This window comes from Nycticebus coucang, chromosome 19 (genome assembly GCF_027406575.1).
Source record: "Nycticebus coucang isolate mNycCou1 chromosome 19, mNycCou1.pri, whole genome shotgun sequence".
Lineage (NCBI taxonomy): Eukaryota > Metazoa > Chordata > Mammalia > Primates > Lorisidae > Nycticebus > Nycticebus coucang.
Genome location: NC_069798.1, coordinates 19,990,648 through 20,012,083, shown reverse-complemented (window position 1 = coordinate 20,012,083; position 21,436 = coordinate 19,990,648). Strand labels below are relative to the sequence as shown.

The 21,436-nt window shown below is 40.9% G+C and overlaps 1 protein-coding gene across 1 annotated transcript in view; it reads left to right on the top strand.

Annotated features, from left to right (window-relative positions):
- The window catches only part of CDH2 (cadherin 2), a 241,665-nt gene that overhangs the window by 14,613 nt on the left and 205,616 nt on the right, over positions 1-21,436 (top strand). Inside the window, exon 2 of the mRNA XM_053571438.1 lies at positions 16,789-16,900. Within this exon, the coding sequence (XP_053427413.1) occupies positions 16,789-16,900 (112 nt within the window). The remainder of the gene's footprint in view (positions 1-16,788; positions 16,901-21,436) is intronic.

Sequence of the window (21,436 nt, the reverse complement as noted above, 5' to 3'; positions counted from 1 at the left end):
GAGTGTTATGAGAATCATCAGAAAGCTTGTTAAAACATGGATTCCTGGCCCTATGCCCTGAGCTTATGATTCAGTCAGTCTGCAGTGGAGCCTGAGAATTTGCATGTCTAGCAAGCTCCCTGGTGATGGAATACTGATCTGCTCTGGGGTGTATACTAAGGAATAGAATATGCAAGCCATGAATATGTTCATTTTTACTAAATAACGCAAGATTGTGTTTTTCATACCGGCCACCAGCATGATAGATATTTTCCCCCTCCCCCATAATTTTAGGAGACTTGTCAGACTTTAAAAAAAAAAAATTAACGGTCTGCTGGACCACACAGAGGTGTCTCATTTTGGCTTAATTTCGTATTCTCCTGGTTACTAAGGAGTTTGAGAATGTTTTGCCCTGTGTTTGGGCCTTTTCTTCTTCCTTGAAGTGTCTGTTTGAACACGAGCCTATTGGATGAGCTTTGTAACTTGTCCCCAGCTCGGCCTTGCTGTTGCACTTTATATTCACCTAACATTTCATTCAAGATTTGTAGGAAGATGTGTTTCCAAGGACTGGGAAACTTCTTGAAAGCTGACCCATGTAATTAAATCTAAGATTTAGTGAATGCTTATTATATGCTAGGCCAAGACCTGAATTTTCATGCAATCTTCACATCCATCCATTTTATAAGAGTCTGAAGGGCGTCTGGCTTAACCCATTCACTTGCAGGCACCCTGGTTAGGGAAGTGGCTGAACAGGGCTTGACCCCTGTTTACAGCTCTGGCTCTCACCATTTCCTTGAAAGTCTGCAAAAAAAAAAAAAAAAAAAAATGCACTCAGTGGAAACAAGATAAGTCTATTCTAGACTTGAAGTATTGTCGCCTGAAGGAGGGTTTGGACTTTAGAATGAGGATTTACAGGATCTCAGTTTCAGGGACCAAACTTTGACCTTAAGAATGAGAAGATGGAACAGATGCAGGGTAGGGAGCCAAGGAAGCAGCGGATGTCTGTCCCTGGTCATGTAGCCCTTTGGTGGTGACGTCAAGGTGCACGTATCTGATGAGTGATTGATGTTTCTTTTTGGGAATTCTGTTTCTCCTGACCTTATACCAACGTAGGCCAGACCTGCACTCACCAGTAATCCTCAGGTACACGAGCTCTGAGGGCCTCACTGTCTCAGTGGGCATGCGGCCCTGCTGGTGATATAACAATGTTATTTGCACTGACTTCTTTTTTATCTTTTAGCCTTGGCCTTTAAATATTAAGTAAGATTGAGACTTTGTAGATAATTTATTTTAAGGAGACCTAAACAATAATGTTTCTTATCCAGCTATGTCCTGGACAAATAAGTCAACAGAGTCAGTAGATAGAGCCAGAATTAGAACCTTTATTACTGATAAAGACAAGGTTGGGGAATGTGGTTTGAACGTTGCAGACGTTAGAATTTGTTACCCCTGCCTCTCATCTTCCACCGTTTGGATGCGGGCCGGCCTCTCACCTGGGGATCCTGCCCCTAAAAGTCCCATCAGATGAATGTTGCAGTATTTGCACGGCTGGGTAGGCTGACTCCAGACTGAACAAAAGTGATGAAGGGCCTGGACACTGTGCCTGGTTGTTTCATCCGTTTTCTCCAGACAGTGGTCAAAACATTATTGTCCGTTGAGCTGCCACTACATCAAAGTTGGGGAAAAGGATTTCACTCCTCTCTGGGGGAGGTGTGTGTGTGCGTGCCAGGTTAGACTTGCTCCCAACTTCATGAAGGCTTAAAAGATTTATGGCTGTAGTTTTTAAGAGTCCCCAAACTTCATGGGACATGAAGGATGATCACAGCAATAGTCTAACAGCTACAGAGTTAGAAAGAAAACAAGACCCTGTTCCTGGAAGAGCTATCTCGGGTGAAACTGTGTCCCAGAGTCCACCGTTTAGTGCTCCAGAGACGTATCGGAGGGGAGGACTGAGACCTTCTTTGTTCTAGCTTTCCCTGGGTGCTAGTCCTTCTAATCCTTTTGCCTAGAATCCACAACCTTTGAATCCAACAGAGTTCAAAGGAAGAAATGGAAACTTAAAGATGCTTAGTATACAAGATGACAAAGAAGTTAGACATGTCTGATTAGTATGAAGGTGGTGGGATCTCAAATGCCAGCTTTCTACAAGAAACCCCTGCATGCGTGAGTGCACCCCGCCTTCCAGGTGGTAAATAGGAAGTGCTAAACTACCTCCCCCGGAAGCCTTTCCCAACTGAGTTTTGGTTTGCAGCCCGTACGTTCAGTCCTCCTTTCTCTTTGAACATCCCCTCTGAGCCTCTTGCATCTAGCAGTGCTGTCACCGAGGTGGCCCAGGCTGGTGTGTGACTGGTGAAATGCTGTCTTGGGAGCTGGTGTTGGCAGCCCCGTGCTGTGGAGTTGCTTTGGTCAGAGAAGCCCATCTGCAAGCGAGGGTTTCTCCTTCCTTTGTAAAGATTCTCCAGACCCCCTGGTGGGAGCTGCACTTGGAGCCTCTGGTCAAGCCGTGAGGATCCAAGATGGGCCCTCTTGACCAACCCTTTGCTGCTCTCAAAGGCCTGTCACTAATAATTTAAAGTGAGATCCTTGTTAGGGTTCTTGAACTCAGTGTCATGTAAAAACAGCAAATACTCTTTTTTTTTTTTTGTAGAGACAGAGTCTCACTTTATCGCCCTCAGTAGAGTGCTGTGGCGTCACAGCTCACGGCAAACTCCAACTCCTGGGCTTAGGCAGTTCTCTTACCTCAGCCTCTGGAGTAGCAGGGACTACAGGCACCCACAATGCCCAGCTATTTGTTGTTGTTGTTGTTGTTTTTGCAGTTTGGCCGGGGCTGAGTTTGAACCCACTACCCGCAGTATATGGGGCCAGTGCCCTACCCACTGAGCCACAGGCGCCACCCCAAAATAGCAAATACTCTTCTGCTCGCTAGTTTTTAGGCAGATGATGTTTAAATAATCTCCTTTTTCTCTGCCTTTGTTTATTCAGACTGGGGTCCACAGGCACCTCCAGAAGTCCTAAGCTTCCGCAGACCCCCGTTGAGGCCGAGCTGTAGCAGCCCTTGCGTAGTGTTTCACCATTGGCCTAAGGTCCCTGTGCATCCTGCCTCTTCCTTGAGACTCTTGGTCTGTGGCCTTTACTGAAGTTCGCTGTTTTTTTTTTTCTGTAAGCCTACCTCTTTAAACAACTACTTTCCTGGAGATTAAACCACCCTAAGTTGCAGTCATGTGTCCAGATCAAAATACCCTGTGGTTTGGGAATTAAAGCCTCTTGATCTTAAAAGCCACCTGCCCAAGTATAAAAACCAGCCACTCTTCACAATCAAGGCTGCAGACTGCCCAGTTAAAGCACACGCAGGGCCTGGGGAAAGCATCCCTGTCCCCTTGCCAGAAGCTCCAGTCCCTCTGTGAGTATTTTGTTCCCGCACGTTGGACTCCTTTTATAATTCTCAAGGTCCTCAAATGCTGAAGTCTTCGAAGGGACCCAGTAAGTAGGACCTCTTGTCCTTGCCTGAGTTCTGAACCAGGTGAAATGTAAGCCACAGGGTCAGAAGATGGGGGAGGAAATTAGCACCATGCTTCTGATAAGCAGTAGGCTGGAGGGTGTGGCCTTAATCTATGGGAATGTGTCTCTCACTGAAACTGAATCCCTGAATCTCCAGAGTCCACAGACATGTCCCCTCCCCGTGGCCAAATGCTGCAGGAGATCTGTGAACTCCCAGCATGGAAAATGAGATCACCACACTCAATATTTGTGGGCCTGTGACTCCTAGGTGGGAGGAGTAGGGGATGGGGTTGGCCACCAGCTGCCCAGATTGTTCCTTCAAATGCTGCCTTCAGCTGAGTTCATTCCAGCCCTCTCTCCGGCGCGACAGCTCACAACTTTTTAGTCTCAGGATACTTTCACCTCTTAGAAAGTACTAAGCGCTCCAGTGAGCTTTCCAAGTGTGGGTAATATCTATTAGTGTTTACCATAGAGAAGTTAAACCGAGAAAATACTATAATACTTAGTAATTCGTTTAAAAATATTAAACCCATTCCCTGTGAAACATAACAATTTTATGAAAAAATTACTACATTTTCTAAAACAGAAAAAAACAATTACTGGGAAGAGTAGCATTGTGCTTTTACGTTGTTGCAATCTCTTTAACATCTAGCTTAGTAAGAAGACAGCTGCTTTTTCTATCAGCTTCTGCATTTTCTCTGGTAAGGTACCACATATCACACAGCCCATGCAAAACACTTTATGCTTGTGAGAAAATGAGAATGGAAAAGGCCAAACTTTGAAAGTAGTTTTGCTTTTGCAGATCCCCTGAAGGGATCTTGGGGACCCTAGGAGTCCACTCCCCAGACCATACTTAGAGAACTGCCGTTCAGGATCTGACCAATTAGTGCCGTGGAAAGCGGGGAGATGTTAGGGTTAGTCGAGTTGCAGACTGGAACAATCCAAAGGCCAGACTTAAGTCACCCACAATGTTCATGGGTGGAAAATGCTAGTCCTTACAGCCTTTGCATTGAAGCCAGCACTGATGGTCTTAGCTGTGCAGCCTCTCAGCTGGCATGCAGGGCGTAAGGATAGTTTTCTTTATTGCTTGATCTATGGGAGCATCATTGCACCGGCTGCTGCTGCTTCTAGAACAAGTTCAGAAATGGCTTTGAACTCCTACGTTACTGGCAGTGCCCCCTTTTCACCCCTGCACATTTCTGGAAGCTGTGCCATGAAGGTTATTTTCTTCTCACAAGAATAATGTCATAATTGGGTTGTGTTTATCTTATCAGGACTCAGAATTAGCTAAATCATCACTAGGTCCAGCTGCTCAACTTAAACCGGAGTTACAGGGACTGTAAACATCTATAATCATTTTTAAAAAGTGAAGCTGTGCTCTGGGTTTTATGAAATGGGCCTAATTGTATGTTGACACAAGGGATTCCAGAGTACAGAAAGTATACAGAGTTCATTGCAGTCTGTAATTATTCCCTCATAAATATCACCCTGAAAATTAATGCACCAGTAGTGATAGGTGTTTACTAATAATTTTTTATGTGTACTTCTAAAAACTTCTAAGGGTGGAGCTGGGACTTTGATTCAAATAACTTTAAAAAATAAGATGTTTAAGAAAGTTTGAACAGGTGTCTTTTTGCAAATTGTTTTTTCCTGTAGGGAACAGAAACATTTGACATTATTTTATTATAATTTCAATGCAATTGCACACGAACTTTATGGCCACCCTGTGTATCATATACCATATATGAGAATCCTATTTTTAGGGAAAAGTCATTGTGGGAGCCAGCTGTTTGGCACTTGGTCTCAATTCATGTAAGACAGTCTTCTGCCCTTAGCCAGTTAGGGCATGTTACATGTCAATGTAGATCAATGCTTCCTGATGGCTTTTCTAGTGGTTGGGTTAAGGGGATCCCCAAAGCCGTTTGGCACTGGTTTGAATACCACGCTTAAGTTGACCAGCTAAATGACTTAGTGCAATTTCCTTCAAGTTTGTTCCCTGGCCTCTAAAATGATGCAACTGACAGTATCTACCTCATGGTGGTATTGAGATGACTCATGGAAGATACAATACATGGAAAGCTTTGTAGCACGCTTCTTGGCACCTGGCAAGCACTCTAGATTTTGGCAATCACTTATACTGAGTGTATTTCATTGATGAATTCCCATGTTGATTATAAACATGGTGGAATGCCAAGTGCTGTACTATCTGATGACATTTTGGATATTGTACATTAGCGTGTTGTGGTCTCTGGTGAGTGTAATGAGTTGATGAGGCAGAATCAATCTGAAGACAGGTCTGGCCTGGAATTCCCTTAGGTGCTTCTGGAACTTTTAATGTCAGTTTAATTGGATAGCTTCCCTAGCCTCTGTAGTAATGATGTTAAACTTTTGCATGCCACCTAAATCTGTAGGTGTGTTGTTGCTCCCTATCACATTGAACTTACATACACTTTGTGGTAAGCTCCTATCTGTCTTTTGAGACTCCACTTAAGGAAATCTAGATGCCTAGAAATCCTCCCTTCGCTAGGGTGTAGGAGACACGGGACTGCGCACAGGACCATGCAGTTGTCACTTGGTGTGTCTCCCCATGTTGTCCTAAGCTTTGATGAGTTTGACTCCTGGGAAGATGACATTCTAAAGCACATTTTCTGTGTCAGATTCAGATTTTTGATCATCAAGTGGTGCTGTCTTCTAGCTAAGAGTTCAATTTCAGCAGCATTGTTGAGTTCCTGGCTAACAACATTGCTATCATTTGAATATTCTATTTGTCCTGATTTGATTAAAAGACATGGCTATCAGGAATATAAAATTGGTGATATTGGAGCTATTCAAGAACACATACTAGTAAGATAATTGAGGCAAAGATTGAAATCACAAAGTGGTTGAACTAGGCAAAGGCATGGCCTTGGTAGGGTATTCTTTGCACCTGAGCTGTGCTAGAGCACGTTGGGAAGGCAAGAAAGAGTGAAGGGGCCAGTATGGAAAGCAGTCAGTTCCCCTCTGAATGAAGGGGGGACAAAAAATGTTTATGATGAAACAAAAAAATGTGGTCCATCCAGGGCTAAATTTCTGCACATTTTAAGCATGTTTTTAGGGGTATGGAATTTAAACTGCCATCAGTGGCATTACCGACATAGAAAATCTTGAAAGAGCGGTAGTAGCTCTTGAATAATCTTCTTAGCAGAGCTTTCAACATCGTGGATGGAATCCTGTGAGATGGAGAGAATCTGGCAAATGTAATCGTATGGTGATAAATTGGATTAAAAAATAAAAAATTAGTCATGCCGAATTGGTCTTGGACAGTTCCATTATTATTACCATGTACCCAAATAACCACTTTTAACAGTATCTTCAGTAACTGTTTCTATTCAATTATGTCTTTTGGAAGACAACCACATAATAAAAGTGTTAGCACAGTTACTGCCCTCCCCCCAACCACTCCCCACCTCCAACCCACAAATCGCAGATTATGAAGAATTCCACTGGTGTCTCTTTTGTCCATTCTGTGAATGAATTTTTTATTGTTTGCGAACTTGGTGTCTTTACGATATTCCTACTTTACAAAACTCCTTCACAATATTTCTCAGGTACTCCAGAGCAAAGAGATAAAACAATAGTGGCAGAATAATACTGGGTAACTCTTATCTTGTGGTGAATGGAGTATTATTTTTAAGCCCTTTATACTCTTCCTAGCCATCCTGTGTGGCCCATACTTTTAACAATTATTATTGCTATATGATCACAGAGGAAGAAGGTGAGGCACAGTTGAGGTTATGCGGCTTGTCACGGTCACACAGGTAGTAGGGGGTGGGGGCGGGTTACTGCTGAGCCCTCTGTCTCAACCCCAGTGCACATTATTGTCTATATTTTAACCCTGATCAAGGTGAGCGAACATTTTAAAGTAAAAGATTTTGACTTTGTCGACTATATTTGGTAATCTATGAACACTAATCTGCAATATCTGATCGGGCAAAAGGAAGAGATTGATGCTTTGAGGGAAAACATCTAATCGATTAAATTTAAGTGTATGTGATAACCAACATAATCAGAGCTTTAGTGGGAATTTTGGGGAGAAGAGTTATGTATAATGCATAGAAGTGAGCCAGACATTCCTAAGTAGTTTGCTTTTAAAACCTTTGTATCTTATTTTGTATTTTACTTATTTTAGAAATGTAAATATTGGCTGGGCACCTCTAGCTCAAGTGGCTAAGGCACCAGCCATGTACACCAGAGCTGGTGGGTTCGAACCCAGCCCAGGCCTGCCAAACGACAATGACAACTACAATCAAAAAATAGCCAGGCATTATGACGGGCATGTGTGGTCCCCAGCTACTTGGGAGGCTGAGGCAAGAGAATCGCTTAAGTCCATGAGTTGCTGTGAGGGCGACAGCTTGAGGCTCTGTCTCAAAAAAAAAAAAAAAATGTAAATATTGCTATGTTAAATAAATTAATCAGTAAAAAACCCAAACACATAAGTCTAGGTTTTAATAGGGCAGTCTTCAGAACCAGAAAGAAAAGCTAATGATTCCTTTCTGTTTGGGCTGCTTCCAGATAAATGATCTTCTTGGGGGGAAGGTGGAGAGGCAAGGCGCTTGGAAGAGTTGGTTCACTGTGGCCACACATGGAATGGTTGAGAATTGAGATTTAGGAGTGACTTGGAGGAAATTGGAAAGCAGGTCCAGTGACTGAAAATGACTATAAAAAAGAATAATGGGAATGGACACCTGAAAGCGTGGTGGACTGAGAGCTTTCAAGCTCACAGTATTGAGACTGTGGAAAAATTTGAACAAGAACAAAAAGCGATGTCCCCACGAGTTCAGAATGAGAACAGAGAGACCGATACTCAACAGGCAGGCAGAACTCCTCAACTCCTATTACACTTCTGTCCTTTCTAGACAGGGAGGTCGATCTTCAGCCTGGGAAGAGTAGAGCAAATACTTGTAAGAGGAAATTGAAACTCAAGATAGGTGAGCTGATTGTTCAGGAGCACAGAGTGGCACTAAATGAGCGCAGATCCTCTGACCAGTGTGAATTTCGCCCTGGTGGGTGGAGAGGACATGGTGACTACGCCATCTCCTTGAGAAATTGTAGAGGAGAGGAGAATTGCTGGGGGACTGAGGATGGGGTAGTGTCCGTCTTAAAAGCAAAACAAAAAGTAAAATCAAGAAGCTATAGTTTTCAAACAGAAAAGTAGACTACAAGGGATTGCTATGAGCAGAAAAAAAATCACGTCTTGGTTCCTCTGTGTTGCTAAGCTATTGGGCTTGGTGAGTAGCACCTAAAGGTAGCTGTGCCATGTCCGAAGTTGAGAAAGGTTTGGGGAGGTTATGGGCTGGAAGCGTGGCTACCAAATGTAGCGCAGCACTTGTTAAATGTACAGATTTGACTATCTTATCTCTTAAGCTTCTGTTTTAATGAGTCTTGGAACCCAGGAATCTATATTTTAAACAAATGTCCCAGATTGCTTGCTCTGCTGAGTAAGTTTAGGAGCTGCTGGGCTGTAGGATGGGTATGCCGTGCTTTGGATTCTCATTGTCCTACGAGAATTAATAATGTTATGACTAATAGCTAATGCATTTGAATGATCCCTCCTCATCCTCTTCTGGACACGGTCCTGAGCGCTTACATATAACGCGGACATAACGTTCATGAGCAGTTTACAATAGTTGAACATAGTAAATTACACGTGAACTTTATGTCCACTCTGTATATTAGCTCATTAAAGCCTCACGTCAGCTCTGTAAGTGCTATTTTTATTACTCTTATCATGCAGATTTGCGAACTGGTTCTTCTCAGAGGTCTCACTGGTGCTAGCTGGGATTGAAAGCCAGGCAGGCTGGCTCCAAACACCCCACCTGCCACCTTGCTCAAGCTGCCTGCCTACAGAGCATGTGAGGGGTAAGGGCTGTGTCTGGGCAGGTAACAAGCCCTGTCTTTAGCATCTGGGTCGCATCTTTATGAAGGTGTTGTGTCATTAGACTTTCTTGATGCATAAAGCTGGGAGGAATTACTAATGCCCAGTTGGCTGGTAAAAAAGACCGGGGGGGTCTTGGTTGACTACAGGCTCAGCGTAAATCAACAGGGCCTTTGTTCTGCCCTACCTTTTGCCCAGAATGCCCCTTTCCACTTCCTTCTCTTTCTCTTGGCACATTTCTTTTTTCTTTTCTTTTTTTTTTTTTTATTGTTGGGGATTCATTGAGGGTACAATAAGCCAGGTTACACTGATTGCAATTGTTAGGCAAAGTCCCTCTTGCAATCATGTCTTGCCCCCATAAAGTGTGACACACACCAAGGCCCCACCCCCCTCCCTCCTTCCCTCTTTCTGCTCCCCCCCCCGCATAACCTTAATTGTCATTAATTGTCCTCATATCAAAATTGAGTACATAGGATTCATGCTTCTCCATTCTTGTGATGCTTTACTAAGAATAATGTCTTCCACTTCTATCCAGGTTAATACGAAGGATGTGAAGTCTCCATTTTTTTTAATAGCTGAATAGTATTCCATGGTATACATATACCACAGCTTGTTAATCCATTCCTGGGTTGGTGGGCATTTAGGCTGTTTCCACATTTTAATCGTATTTAAAATCAGAGCCTAAATGTCACCTCAGCTGTGGAGTCACCTTTGACGTCCACCAGCAGATTTTCTGCTGCTTTACCACTCTGTTCCTGACATAAGTTTGTGACATTTTCCCTAGCGTGTGGCACCACGTGCGCGGTCACTTGGCTGGAAACAGGCATGGGGGACATCATTGCCGCCTTCCTCCCATTCTGAGCCCCTGCCTCACTAAGTCCTGTCCATGTTAAGTGGCTGCAGATGGATAAAGTTGGGCTCTTCTTGGTTCATTGTAGTCCCTGCCCTGATTCACTTCTATGTCCTAGCTTGTCTCCCGGTTGTCACTTGTCATCCTCCCCACCCCCACGTACACACATGTATTTCCCACAAAGCAATCAGAGAATTCTCTATCAGATCCAATCTGCCTGTGCTTAAAATCTGCTCCAGGCCAGCAGGATCGCCAACCATCTATGATCTAACCCCGTATAACCCTCCAGCCTCGACTTGTGACTTCCAGCCTTGCTTCTTGGACTCCGGTGGCGCTGAACTCGTTGTGATTTCCCAGGCACTGTGCTGTTTTCTTGCTGCCTTGTTTCAGCTGGAGCACTGACCACCTGGGATGGCTTCCCTGCCACCCTCAGTGCCCTGCCCCTGCAGGTCTCTGCTTAAAAGGCCCCTAGAACCCTGCCTGGCCCCTCTACCCCCCTCTGCATATCTTTACCTCCTGCATTAAGCCTTAAACTCTGGAAGGGCAGAAGCTGTATCTTCTTCTCCATTTCCAGTGGTAAATAGTACATATTTCTCGAAAGAACTGTAATTGTTAGTTGTGCTTGGGAATACTGCAGGGTTAGAAACCTGCCTCTTCTTTCCCTGCACTTTTGTGTGACAACCTGTTTGCTCTGACAGTTTCGCCCTCCTCTGGGGGATATCATGAGAAGTGAAATAGCCGTGTTGTGTGAAAATTACCCTACTCTTCCAGGACTTTGCAAACGACAGTCCTGCTGCCTGTTTCTGTCCGGCCAAGAGTGTTTTTCACATTTTAAAATGGTGTTTAAAAAATTCAAAAGAGAAATAATATCTATGAACACTTGACAATGAAGTGACATTCAGACTTTGGGGTACATGCGGTTTTATCAGAATGAAACACGACCACGTTCGTTCTCTTACCAGTCATCTCGGATGCTTTTGCCCTGTGACAGCAGATAGAACAGCAGAGATCTTGTGGCCTGCAAGACCTAAAGTATCTACAGTCTAGCCTTTATTAAAAAAAGCCTGCTGATCCCTGCATTATACAAAGGTTAAAAAATTGGGGGGGACGGGGGAAGGAAGGAGGGGAACAAGTGTCAGAAGGAGGGAGGGTGTGTGGTGGGATCTGACCTATGGTGCACACACATTGTGAATTGTATACCACCCCCCTGGGTGAGGGGCTTTTGCAACTGGAATTTACCCTGGAGGTGAGAACTACGCAGTCTAAAAATTTGTACCCTCATATTAATTTGAAATAAAGAAAATGAAAACAAAACTTAGTATTAGGGAAGTGCATGTTATTCATGGCCTGCTCCTTGTACCCACAGTGAACTCGTTGAGGGGAGGGTTCTTCCTTCTCTTTGTCTGAACTTTCAGCTTTATCCTGGGCCTGGCAGAGAGGTCAGTTCACGTGGGCAGTGAGCCACAGGGGCTGGGTGTGGCTTTTGAAGAGGAGTGTGCTCCAACAAGAGCTTCATGGGCTGTTGGAAGAAAACAGTGAGCTTCCACTGTGGGGGTCTTAATAGGCAGGTGGACTCCCCTTTTTCATGTGCTGACTTTCCTGCCACCCTCAGTGCCCTGCTCCCGATCTCCCAGTGTAGCAGTATTTCCCACCCTTTGTCAAATGCTCTGTTGACATTTTGGACTGAGCACTCCTTTGCTGTGCGTGGTGTGCTGTGTGCTGAGTAATGATTAGAGCAGCCTCTCTGGCCTCCACTCACTAGAAGCCAGGAGCTTCACTTTTCCAGCTGTGACAGCCAAAAATATGTCCACATATTTCCAGATGTCTCATGGGGGCCAGAATTGCACCCCAGTTTGAACCACTATTGTAGAACGTTCAAACATTGGCTATAGGTTGGACTAGAGAAGGTTCAGTGCCCCCCGGAATCATTATCACCAGAGTGGTGTCAGCTTCCCTGAGTGGATCCTATTAACCAGCTCTATTGTATTCCAAAATCTCAGCCCCAGTACCAGCCAAGCTTTGTAGAGTTGCTGGGAGAATTGCATGAGATAATTCTACAGCACCGTGCTTGGCACGGAGCAAACCTGCACTATCTCAGAGTTGGAGATCGTATCCATTTGAGTGCTGCCCATTTTTTTTTGAATTTGTTATCTTTGTTATTTTTGAACTGAAAGAGAGGAAACTAATAATAAATACATAGGGAGAAATACATTTTAATAATTTTATGGAGACGAGTTTAAGAAAACACATAATAGATTAATAATAGAACACGCAATAGATTAATACTAATAGCATATTATTTTGTGGGTCCATGTTGTCTTGTGGAAGAAGCATTTAGAAAATTTTCAGCTGTTTTAAGATGAATATGAAATGATTCAAAGTAATACACAGGTGTTTAATATTCATAGCCAATATTTGTTAGAGATGTGTTTTACAGACACTGTTTCAGTAACTCTCACAGCGAACATGTGACTTTTTCATACATGAGAAAAATGAGCACAGAGAGGCTAAGTAGTATGTTTACGACAGGAGTTCCCTTTTTTGTTCCGAGTTAGAGACTAAAACTCTGAAACATCCCCTTTATCCCTGAGGGCCTTGCTATGGCCCTGAAGCCCCATTCCTGTGGGATTGGAGCCCGGTGCTGCCTATGGCTCTACCTTGGGGCGGACCCACTGGGAATCAAGATACAAGTCGTGGTCTCAAAGAAAAACTTGCTGTTTTCCCCTAGTCTTTTGACTTTTTCTGGGCACTTGCTTGTAAAACTTCATGTTGACTGAACCCGAAAGCCCAGGACGGAGTGTGCCCTTCCTTGCTCGGGGTCCTTGTTTTCTTCTGGCCCGCTGCCCTGCCACGCTCACCTCTGTGAGAAGCCTGGACTATAGGTGGAGAGGCAGACCCTGCACAGGTTCATGGAGCACAGGTTTACAACACACTCGTGCATTTAATATAGCAATCTGGCAACTTCTCTTTGTTTTGGTTACCTAAAAGCAAAAGCTTTCGCTTACCGAGTGCTGCTCCATGTAAGTGCCTGAGTGTTTATAAGTGCCAGAATATATTTCACAGTGTCCCATCCCAACCCTGATGGGTGGTGGAATCCTGACTTCTTCTTAGTTTTTTCCATTTTTGTCATGAAATATGCAGAGTAGAGAGGACATGTAGGGTATACTATAACCTGTACACGTGTGCCTAGGTAGGTCTTCACATTTCACCTTATTTCCTTCAAAGTCTTTTTGAAAGAAAATGAATTATTATAGATAATAGTAAAGCCACCTATCTTCCCTTATACCTTTCGTATTTCTCCCTCCTCTGGAGAAGCCACTATCCTAAATATGGTATTTATCACTGCCCTGTACATTTTTATATTCTTATTACACATGTATTTGTTCGTAGCATTATATTATCTTTTGTGTCTACATTTTATATAAATGGAATCATCAATTGTACTTTCTGTTTTTTTGAAAAATTCATACTGCAGTTTGCTTTCTCTTCAGTCAGACTTCTGGATGTCATACAAATAGGTTTCCAAGTTGCTAAAGATAATAGTCACCCCTGGGTTGATTTACGATTATATTTCTTCTTCACTCTTACTTGAAACTTACAGAAACTGACTTTTTGTTTTGTTTTGTTTTGCTCTTGAGAGACAGCCCTGTAGTTAAATGTAGTTCCAGTTGCATTGTAATATTGTTTAAGCATTTCTTTTTGGTTATGTGACATGTTATTAGTCCATTCTCCTATTGATGGAAACTGGGTGGTCTTCAGCTTCTGCTGTTAGGATGTGAGCATGTCTACTGGAGCACCCATGGGGAGTTTCCCTAGGAATATACATAAATGTAGGATATATCCAAATTCATCTTCACTAGAATTTGTGAAATTATACCCCAATGTGTCTATACCAGCTTACTCACGTCTATATGAGGCTGGTGCATCTATATCCTTGACCTTATACACATCCTTTCGTGCACATGACAGAATTAAAACTGCTTGCTTGCTTTACTTACTGTGTTCTTGGCTGTGCAGAAGCTTTTTAGTTTGATCAGGTCCCATTAAGGTATTTTTGGTGTTGCTTCAGTTGCCTGGGGAGTTCTCCTCATAAAATATTCGCCCAGGCCGATTTCTTCAAGTATTTTCCTGCACTTTCTTCTAGTATTTTTATAGTTTCATGTAAGTTTAAATCTTTTATCCAATGAGAGTCTATCTTTGTTAATGGTGAAAGGTAGAGAAGTCAAATGTATTTGCAAGAAATGAACAAGTGATCCCATCTCAGGGTGGGCAAGGGACTGGAAGAGAAACTTCTCTGAAGAAGACAGGTGCACAACCTACAGACACATGAAAAAATGCTCATCATCCTTAATCATCAGAGAAATGCAAATCAAAACCACTTGGAGATATCATCTAACTCCAGTAAGATTAGCCCACATCATAAAATCCCCAAACCATAGATGTTGGCGTGAATGTGGAATGCAAACTAATACGTGTTCCTTTTGGAAAGATGTTTGGAGATCACTTAGGGATCTAAAAATAGACCTGCCATTCGATCCTTCAATTCCTCTACTAGGTATATATCCAGAAGACCAAAAATCACTTTATAACAAAGATATTTGCACCAGAATGTTTATTGCAGCCCACTTCATAATTGCTAAGTCATGGAAGAAGCCCAAGTGCCCATTAACCCATAAATGGACTATTAAATTGTGGTATATGTACACCATGGAATATTATGCAGCCTTAAAAAAGATGGAGACTTTATGTCTTTCATGTTTACATGGATGGAGCTGGAACATATTCTTCTTAGCAAAGTATCTCAAGAATGGAAGAAAAAGTATCCAGTGTACTCAGTCTTACTATGAAACTAATTTATAAGCACCCATACTTATAACCCAATTGTAGCCCAAGATGAAGGGGAAAGAGGAGGGAGAGGAAGGGAAGGAGGGAGGAGGGGTGGAGGGAGGGTACATGGTGGGACCATGTGCATTTTACAAGGGTACATGTTAAATCTACTAAGTGTAGAATATAAATGTCTTAACACAATAATCAAGAAAATGCCATGAAGGCTATGTTAACCAGTTTGATGAAAGTACTTCAAATTGTATATAAAACCAGCACATTGTACCCCCAATTGCATTAATGTACACAGCTATGATTTAAAAAAAAAAAAACAACTGCTTGCTAATTTTCTGGATCTGTAAAAGTACCTCACTGTTGCTTGTGGTATTTTTTGAGAATAAATACTGTGTGCTATTTAATAAAGCTTTAATTTATTCTGTATTTTCTCAGATTTGAAAAGTGTTTATTAGGTTAGTCCACATTTTTGGGACATCAGTACTGACAAAATTTCACAGGCATAAATTTAGGTAGTACTTTAATTAAGAAGCTGCAGCGTATTGCTTTACCCAGGCGACTGTTGTGAGTTTCCTAAGTTTCTGGGACTTCCTTTCTTCTTCCTTTCAATTTCTGATTCTGCTCACCAGTAAGACTGCTTCGAATGCTGTTCCCGTGGCTGCTGGAATCCCTGCCTTGGGTGGCCTCAGTCAGCTCTTCCTCCTCCTGTATTTGGTCCTCACTGGTGCAGGGAAGAGTTTCCCTGTGTTTAATGTGCGTGCTATAGGAGTTCTGCTGAGGCCTCCTTGTCCTGTGATTATGTCAGTAGGGCTGGACGAAGAGGTGAAACTAATTTGGAGGATTAGCCTAACTTGAGTTTTAAGCACACAGTGTAATTAACTATGTATATGATAATAGAGAAGATGGCAAGAGTTACTTTCTAATTTAATGTATAAAAAAGAAATCATAGTCTTATATTTTTCATGTATTCCTTCAAATTAAAGAAATAATATCATTTTGATAGATTGGTGTTACTTGGCATAAAATAACTTACATATCCTGTAGTATGTTATAATTGTATTATTATTATTTTTGAGACAGAGTTTCACTTTGTCACCCTCCGTAGAGTATGACAGTCTCCTGAGCAGCTGGGACCACAGGCGCTCACCACAAGGCCCGGCTATTTTTTGTTGCAGTTTGACCGGGGCTGGGTTTGAACCTGCCACCCTCGGTATATGGGGCCGGCGCCCTACTCACTGAGCCACAGGTGCCGCCCAATTTTATTATTTTTCATGAACAAGGCATATTAAAACAAGCTTTGTAAAGAATGAAATGAATATACAGAGATCTGTATACTTGAATGTATGCATTTTTCTTGAAAAGTTAGTGATGGTGATTTGTGGAGCTCAGAGACTCCTTGGCTGTCTCCCAATCCCATGCCCACTTGATAGTTCTTCAGTCACAATGACCATTTTAATGGAAATGTTCAGCCCTTAGAATGTGTATTATTTAGATTTTACTGGACTAGACAAGTGGGATTTGTTTCTTCTACTCCAGTTATCAAAATGATTAACCCTTTGCCCTCTGCATGTTAACTGTAACCATTCAGAAACCAAGGGGTTCTTTGTACAAGATAGTTGAAAAAAATGAGGCTTTATGCCAAGTGGAATGTTTCTTGGTTGAAGGAGGTAGCGATCATTGCACACATTTTTTTTTTCTTGTATTGCAGGCGTCTGTAGAGGCTACTGGAGAGATCGCATTATGCAAGACTGGATTTCCTGAAGATGTTTACAGTGCAGTCTTATCAAAGGATGTGCATGAAGGCCAGCCTCTTCTCAGTGGTACTATCTTCAAAGATATATTTATACATACAGTGTCTGTGCTCGTGAAACAAATTAGCCATTAAAAAAGTCTAAATCATCTCCACTGTATAACAAGTATGAATTTTTCACCATCCCTATAATGAGACTATAGGGACTTTATTTTAGGATTACAGAAGAGCTCATGAATCTCTTATATACATAATTAGAAATCCCCCATTGTCTTGAAAACTTCAGATGTCTTCCTTTTAAAATTTACCTTTGGAACCTTTGTGCAATGGATCATTACTATTTTTCTTCATACTTTATATATTTTAAAGAATAATATTTATCGGATATCTGGTTCTAATGGTTTTAAAAAACTGTTCATAGCAAAAATTCAGTTAGTATTTTAAATTAAAGAAAAAGATTATTATGCTATTACCTTTGATAAAACCTGTCAAACTTTAATATTTAGCTAAATTATTTTGAACAAATTTAACACGTCTCCATGTAGCAGCATGAAATCCATATTTTTGTTATGACATTGTTTATAGCAATTACTAGATAGCTAATTTAGTTGTAGCATATGTGAGTTTCAAATATAGTCTCATTTCCCATTTAAATATGGATCAAGTTCATTATAGTTATCATATGGAAACTCTTGCCAATAAGTCTAAATGAAATCTGAAATAAAACCTGAGTATCAAAAGGGAAACCGAAAGTCCCTTCCTTTAGCGCTAATTGAAAGCAAATAAATTTTGGTTATTAGTATTTTCATGGGCTTATTTATTATTACATGAGAAATGTCATTGACATAAGAACGCCAGAAGAATTGATTAGTAAGTTGTATTTAAATTCTAATTCCCCACAAATCTTGAATATCTCTGAGGCTGCTTTTAGAAAATCTGTGTAACCTCAACTAATTAATTTACCCAGAGCTCTACTACAGAGCTTTAACTGAAGTGTCTCCATAGCACTGACAAACGTTAGTGCCACAATACTTAAGAATACCCTAGATAGAGGACTTTGAAATGTAAATGGACTCTTAGGTGCTACAGTTCTTGGGTGCAGGTTATATTTTATTTTCTATTTAAATTAGGATTTGCTTACACCTATGCCGTCTTTCTGAAATTGATAATTTTTTTAAAAGCATGCTCCTGTCTCTGCCTCATTACATGGTGTTTTTATGGGTAATGTTTTGAGTTAGTCTGTCTCAACATTGAATTGCTATCTCATTTAATTCAAATCACAGTCTGTAGATTTTCTTTAACTTGATATAACTCTTGGAGCTCTTCTGCATGGTTTGTAAATACATGTTAGATGTGCAAAGTATATTGATATAACTCTATAAAATAATTCAGACAGATAAAAAATGTCAGTGGAATATGTTGCATTTTTCAATATTTTTGAGATCAGTTTTTAAATAGGTAATTTCTTTTTCTAAAAGCTTATACTTTTTTGACTACAAATAAACACATGGTGTATCACTAGAAACTATTGACTTAAGATCAATGACTCTGGTATGTTGAATCATTTTGAAAAGGATAGCTTCTTTTTGAATTATTAGATAATGCTGTGTGACAGCAGAAATTGTATGTAGCTTCCTGCCAACATATTTGTAGTATAACCCAGAAACTTGGGATTTTTGCTAAAATTTTTAAGTGTGCAAGTTTGAAAGTATTTTTTACTTTGTGCTGTAGCCATTATTGAGAGAAGTGTTTTTGGTAGTCTCTGGAAGAATTTCTACAGTTTTGGTATATCCACTTGTTGATGCTTTTAATTGGTAGACTTTCTGGCAGTTTTCCACGTAAGGCACCTTTATTTTTTTTTTCTTTTATCATTCTCAGAATATGTTAAAGAACACCAGTATCTTAAAGCTTAAAACATAATGTTTTCAAATATTGATTAGAAGAAACATACTTTATAGAAGTATGAAAATCACACAGGCTTTTACAGAGCTTAACATTTCTGTTTATGAAAATGTTATCACCAGTTATTGTTTCTTTTGGAAAATTGTTACTTAGGATAATTCAAGGTAACAATTCTTACCTTTCACCATTGTTTTGAAGTTTTTGCTAGGATGATAATGTAATGCTCTGTCTATACACTGAAGCCAAATACCATTCCACAATTAATATCTGTGAATTCTGTGTATTGAAGTTCAAGCCCATTGACGTTATATACACTATAACTGAAAGGAATCTATTGCTAAGACAACCGGACTTAATGACAGCCAGTCATTTTTTGCCATGACTTAAACACAAGGCATTTGCCTCACAGCATGTTTGATAGAATTAAGGTGATGTTAGAACCCAAGAGCTTATTGAAATCATAACTCCGAACTCGAGATGCTTCCTAAAGTTTTCTACTGATGGATGTTGGGCAGAGAAAGTGATTCACTGATCTGTATTATTTTTGCCTAGGGGATACCTGGCACACTTTTGGTATAAAAGTTTAATATTTTGGTGCATCGATGCCATGAATACCGATTATTTTTTTAAACAAGTAACATAATCTCTGTGAAAATGCTTGAGAAACATTAAGCATTAGATGGAGATATAAGGAGGTGTTATAGAAAAACTATGTAGAAGAGGGCGGTGCCTGTGGCTCAAAGGAATAGGGTGCTGGCCCCATATGCCGGAGGTGGCGGGTTCAAACCCAGCCCCGGCCAAAAACTGCAAAAAAAGAAAGAAAAGAAAAGGAAAAAAAGAAAAACTATATAGAAGGAACATGAAATGTATAAACCCGGCTATAGTTTAGAAAGTCTTTTATCCCCCCTCCACCTTTTATATTTTGGTATTGCAGTGAATTTTATGCAAGTAACAAACTCAGAGAACTAGTTATACCACTTTATTTTCTTTTCTGGTTTTCACCCATATCCTTTTGGTGAAAATTGCAGAGGGAATTCTGTGATCAACCTTCACATTTCATGTACAATCACATGAATACACACCCGCTTTGCAGATAGTTCAGTATTTTAAGCAATAGCCATCTAGGCCTTTGCTCCATTTTGTTAGCAAAACCAGATTTTGCTTAACTGTGCCTCTATTTTTGAACATACAGGTTGTTTCCAGTTTTTTCTCTTATATATAGTGCTGCTATGGAGATTTCTTTTTAGAGAACTTTGATTTTTCTTTAGGGATATTTTCCTTGGGGATTTGTGTTTAAAGTAGAATTACTAGGTTAAAGGCAATGTAGAGTTTGACAGTTTTTTTTGTTTGTTTGTTTTTGGTTTTTTGGTAGGACTCTTCCTTGCAGGGCTAAAAGTGTGTTTGTTCTTTTTGACATCCTCATCCCCATTTCTTTTCATAATGCTTTGTCATTCTGCTCTTTCCTCTCTGGTGACAAAAGCATTCCTTTTTTATCCTGTGGCATGCATGTGTTTGCCTTTATAAATCCTGATATTTAAGGGGTGGCGCCTGTGGCTCAAAGGAGAAGGGCGCTGGCCCCATATGCCTGAGGTGGCGGGTTCAAACCCAGCCCTGGCTGAAAACTGCAAAAAAAAAAAGAAAAAGAAAAACGTAAATCCTGATATTTAGGTAGTCATCTTTACCTTGTATGTTACTATTCTGTTTTAAAAGCATTTATTACCACCTCCTCATTTTACAAATAAGCAAATTAGGGCACAGAGAGATCCTAGGCTTTCTCCATGTTTAGATTGTTAGCAGCAGGCCTGGAATTAGAACCCAGGTTTCTTGATTTCTAATCTAGTTTTCATGATGGTGATGGTAAAAAACTATGATGACATAACACAGAGGAGGGTGAAGTCTTATGGGTGCCAACCTAAATATCTGGGTATCTTGTAGCAAGTTTTTCTTAGAGCTTGTCTTTTTTATTCCCTACTTACCACTATAACTTGCGTGTTACTAGGTCTATTTGGGAATTGGGGACTATAAGTTAAACAGTATTCTTTATCATTATAAAATGTCTTTCAATTATTGTCATTGATTGGTGCATACCTATTTGTAAGCAAAAAAATCAAGGGCTTTGGAAGATGGTATTTAGTCTTTGATATTTAACTCAAACTGCACTAACCTAGGGAAAGAAAAAACTCTTGCGGTAGCATATTTCTTGAAAATAAAATAACTGCAGCCATAAATTTTCATTTTGTCACCGGCAGCATACCTGACACCATAAAATAACCATGGCACTGTGACACTGCAGAGAGGATCCTCGGTTGTTTTTAGTGTGGATGTCGAGCGTGATGTTCCTGTGGGTTTTGCACTGGTGGTCTGCACGCTTAGATATTGCACTAAGTAAACTCCAAATCTTGTCAACATAAATAGCAACCTGCAATTACCATGAATATTTTCAGTAATCCATTCATACTCACCCTCTCTGGGCAGCACATGATGATTATTTTCAACTAGATGGAATTTGATTTAGATTAGCGTGCTTGCTGATGGAGGCTGGTCTGCATTAACGTGGTCAGAGGAGGCTGCAGTGCGGTATCTTTAGATACCAGAACGGAAAGATGTTTTATTAGTTTAGAAGGAGCATACAGCTGTGCAACTGCTTTTTTTTTTTTTAATAATTTGAGTACTTTTGTAGGATATATGGATTGAGAAAGAGACT